This window comes from Barbus barbus, assembly GCF_936440315.1.
Source record: "Barbus barbus genome assembly, chromosome: 30".
NCBI lineage: Eukaryota > Metazoa > Chordata > Actinopteri > Cypriniformes > Cyprinidae > Barbus > Barbus barbus.
The window spans coordinates 29,737,879-29,742,781 of NC_136758.1; the positions used below are offsets into that span (position 1 = coordinate 29,737,879).

The window sequence follows — 4,903 nt, forward strand, 5'->3', positions numbered from 1 at the left end:
CTCAGATTCCAGATTTTCTAATAGTTGTATCTCAGACAAATATTGTCACATCATAACAAACCATACATCAATGGAGAGATTATTTATTCAGCTTCAGATCTCAAGTGACGCTTATGACTGGTTGTGTGGTCAAGGATCACATATTCCATTAGGATTTAGTGGTGTTAACAAGCCACCAATAGAAGGCGACCAATTACCAGTAGAAACCCACAGGGACAGGTTTCTATTAAAACCAGTACTATTCCCATTATATTATAACCACCAAAATCATTACAAATTCTGTGATGGTTTCTATTGTTTTTATTTATTTATTTATTTATTTTTGTTCAGCAGGGCAGAATTCGTCGATGACCTGAAATAGTGCACGATGGAAACTCTAGTAACGCGCGCCAGTGAATGCGCAGTGGTTTGCGCGCTCGGTCCCGGTGTATTTCCGCGGATCCCGGTTGAAGATCAGAGGGTTAGCGCCGTCTGGTGTCTTCAGATGATCGACTGACGCTCACCGGCTCTATCGCTTATTAGGAACGCTTATGTATCAGGGAGTCACTCGCGAGCGTCCGCGCGCTGCTACAGCTCATGGAGGGGACTGAAGAGAACTTCTGAAGCCATCAAGAGTTTTAGCGTAAATAGGAGACGCTTTGATTTTAAAGCGCACTCGTTTGCGCTGCGCTCCGTTCCTGATGAGCAGGAATATGACTATGATGAGTGATGCGCCTCGGTGTATTCCAGCGTGTGTTTGGAGGCGGAGTGACTGACTGACATTCATTCATCATATAAAAGGGAAGTTGAGCCGCTGAACACCAGAAACTCTTCTGAGATCGATCATGAACACGGCGAAGGCGCTGAAGAACGCGCTGGCGTGTTTGGTGATTCTGCCTCGTTTTCTCGTCGCCGCGTTCATGCTGTGGTGTCTAGATTTTCTGTGCGTCAGGAAAAGAGTTTTGTTGCATCTGAGGAGTGAGGAGGAGGAGGAGGAAGACCCTCCGCTGTGCATCTCCGACAACAGCCGCATGTTCAGCTGGGAGTCGCTCAAAGCGGTTTTCCACGGACACAAGCTGGACTGGATGAAGTCCGCGCGTCTCGGCCGCGACGCGCCCAACAGCGAAGTGGTTCCGCTCGTGGATCCGACGCGCAAACGCGTGCTGGACTTCGCTCGCGCTCAGAGGCCGCTGGTGCTCAATTTCGGAAGCTGCAGCTGACCACCGTTCATGACGCGTCTCAAGGCGTTCCAGCGACTCGTGCTTCAGTACGCGGACGTCGCCGACGCGCTGGTGATTTACATCGAGGAGGCGCATCCCTCCGACGGCTGGGTCAGTTCTGACGCTCCGTATCAGATCCGCAAGCACCGGAGTCTGGAGGAGAGGCTGCGCGCGGCGCGGCTGATGGTTCGGGAGGCGCCGGGCGTCGCGATAGTCGCAGACAGCATGGAGAACTCGTGCAACAGCGCGTACGGAGCGTATTTCGACAGACTCTACATTGTCCAGGACGGGAAGGTTGTGTATCAGGGCGGCAGAGGACCGGAGGGGTACCGGATCTCCGAGCTCCGGCACTGGATGGATCAGTACCGCAAGCGGCTGCGCGACGCCGTGATTCGCGTGTAAAGTGACGCGACTTTAGCTATGTTTCCATCCACCTGTTTTTATAGCATCGCACCGGATGGAAACGCCAAGATGCGCATAGATTTTTATGCGCACAATTGAGTAGGATAAACTTTACGCACATAAAATATCATAAAAAAACTCTGAATAAATTCCTTCATGCACATCAAAAGTCATGTGAGTTTGCGCTATGAGACGGCATAACTGAGTAACCAGCGGATCGATCTCGTTCACAGCATCTGAAATGTTGTTTGGGTCGTTCTCAAATGCCTGGACAAAGTCTGTCATCAAAGTATTTCTGTATAATTGTGTTAAACGACTGCGTTCCCAAACATCAGCATCCGCCTCAGAAAGCAGTGACAGTGTTTATTGTGTTTATCTGCTCGCTCTGAGACGCAAGTCATTCATCAGATATGAACATTATTATATTCAGTGGCTTCAACTACTGTTCTTAGTGATGCATTGTGCCAGTGTTTCAGGAAGTGATGATTTTGTTCTCTTTGCCTCGTTGGATGGAAACGGTGCTTTAATACGCAGTTGGATGGAAACATAGCTTGTAGATCAGGGTGCGAATTACAGCGCGTTTGACCTCCGTAAACTTCGATTTCCTCCGATGGATGTAGCGTGCGCATAATGTGAAGATTTAAATGTGAAATGAATCTAAATTGTGATTTTAACAGATTTTGAGTAAATTCGCTCATTCAGAGACGGGCGTTTATTGCTTGGATGGAGTTTGGTCGCATCCGAGTGTCCAAATACATGTGCAGAGTACAAATGAAATAAAGTTCAGGCTCTTTAACTCAATGCTATTGAACTGAATATACGAATCAAACGATCTGCTAAAATAACCTCGAGATTATCAACAAACACAAAATAACAAGAGAGCGCGTTTATCTGTCATATTACTGTAACAAACCCCTGCGCTTTCCTTCAGAAGCTGTTTTTTTTTTTTTTTTTTTTTTATATATTTTGAAATGTCATTTTTTTATATTAAATAATGTATAGCATTATTATTAACTAACATGATGTGAAATGAATACAATTGTGAATTAACATTACAAATATAAATGTAAAACATTTAAAATGAATCTTCTTATCCCAGATAGCACATGTACGTCTGCAAGATGTCTGCTAAAGATCACTTGATCTGGAGAGCATCTGCTGTCTACAAACATCTGACAGATGTCTGTTTTACATGCATTCTAAATCATAAACATCTTAAAGACATCTAATAGACGTCTATTTAACATCTGATAGGATATGTCCTATAGATGTATTGCATATGAGCAAACACTCTGAAAAATGCATCTTGCAGACGTCTAATAGACATCTGGGTAATGTATGTGTGCTATCAGGGATGAGTTTACCCCAGCCTCGTGGTGTAATTCACACCCTGTCTGTCAGAGCTGCTGCTGTTTCCTTACAAGACTCAGTTCGTCTTGGATCTTGTGTTGAGAGCATCTTCATGTGTCCCTTCTGTAGAAGGATTGTGTTGTGTGTAGATGCTCACTCTTTTTCCCTCCTGTATTTTTTGTGAAGGTCGATTTTTAAAAGGTTCATCACCAGAAGATCGACACTGATGTCTAAAATACAGGACGACTACATGTAAATTATTCCTTTTTATCAAAGACATTTTGTAATAAAACATTTCATCCGGAGGCGTGTTTGTGTATCTGAATTACACACTGATTCAGTGAAATGAGGAAATTCATCTTCAGTTCTGCATGATCATATTCACACTTCATGTTCATATCATAATAGTGATGTTGGGCTCCTGTGGTTTGGAGTTACACATACACTACTTGACACATTTCCCCCAATATTCTGTCAGTTTTCTGTTCTTGATTCACCTTTAAGGTTCACTCTTATAAATTACGGGTTTTCTCCTGCAGTGAAGCTTCCAGTGATCAGTTTTTAAAAGAACCATTTAAGAACTTTTTAATCATCTAAAGAACCACTGATGCCAGTAAAGAACCTTTATTTTTACGAGTGTTGTATGCATCTAGACAGATTTCCTAATTAAACACAAGCACATTGACTGTAACCGGTGGTGTTGAGAGGGGGGCTTCATTCAACTAAACACAGCTTTGAAGCCCTCGTGTGATGTTTTGGATATTTCAATAAATAGCCAGACTGCCAATAGATTCAATCACCCATGCAATCGTGTTCCTAAACTGACTCACATCTGCGTTCGCCTGGCCAGAGAGAACAGTTCATATATAGGCTATATTAAACATCTTTACAAAGTCTTTTGTATCGTTATTTCTGTGTTACAAACATTCAAACAATCACAGAAGTACTGGAATAAAAGTGTATAGTTCGGATATAAACACTGTCTACGTAGCGATCGAAATAGAGTAAATCACCTTTTAGAAAGTGATGATGCTTCAAATAAAGATTGTATCAATTACAAGGAAAGCCTGCAGGTGCGACAAGTGACTTAAAAAAGAGATTCATTCAAAAAGCATTTGATTTATTCAGAAATGAAACAAGTGAAGTCTTTATGAGCGAGCGAGTCATTGAATCATTCGTTCAACTTATATTTTGAACAAGTGGTTGAATATTTTATAAATAGACTGCAGCAGTTACTATAACCTCTAGTAGATCACATCTTATTTGGTCTAGCTGTCTATGTTCTTCAGAGTCATGGAGGGAGATAAGTGATATCTATTTTAAAAATAAAATAGTGATGGTCCAGTTTATCCAGAATCGTGCAGCTCTAGTTGGTCATTTATCCACATGTAATGTAAACAAATAAATGACTTTAATTTCAGATAAAGATGTGATCAGTGAGGTCAGTATCCAGAACATATACATTCATTTTGTGCTGTGTATTCTACAAGTACATTTACATATTTATTTGCTTAATAAAAATGCCCTGCAGTTGTCCTTTTGGTGTACTAAACTGGTCTATACCTGAAGTCTGCTAGAACAACTCATTTTGTACTAAATGCACTTTAATTGTGCTGAAGTCCAACTAAAGATATACTGAGGCATTGATTGTGCTGTAGTGGAACTATTGCATGTATCTGTCAGGTACAGTTTAAATATCTTGCATTTAAAGACTGATGTTATACAAAGATCGTATAATCCTTATTAATAGAGTTATTAAAACACATTTTAGGCATAATATTAAGAAATGTGCATTGTGCAATAAAGTAAAACTCCAAATGAAGTTGAATAAAAAAATTATATCAGTAAGGAATATGTCAATAAATATGTTAATGGATTCAAATTTTGCATAGTATGAAATAAATGTATTTTAAATCAATTATGGCAGAGTTTACAGTAGTGATAGAGTTTAG

The 4,903-nt window shown here is 41.0% G+C and overlaps 1 protein-coding gene across 1 annotated transcript; it reads left to right on the top strand.

The window, feature by feature from the left end:
- Positions 1-824: 824 nt before the first annotated feature.
- dio3a (iodothyronine deiodinase 3a) lies at positions 825-1,601 on the top strand (the record flags this gene model as incomplete). Its single annotated transcript, XM_079385537.1, has 1 exon — positions 825-1,601. The coding sequence occupies one exon, from the start codon at positions 825-827 to the stop codon at positions 1,599-1,601; it is 777 nt and encodes a 258-aa protein (XP_079241663.1).
- Positions 1,602-4,903: the final 3,302 nt, after the last annotated feature.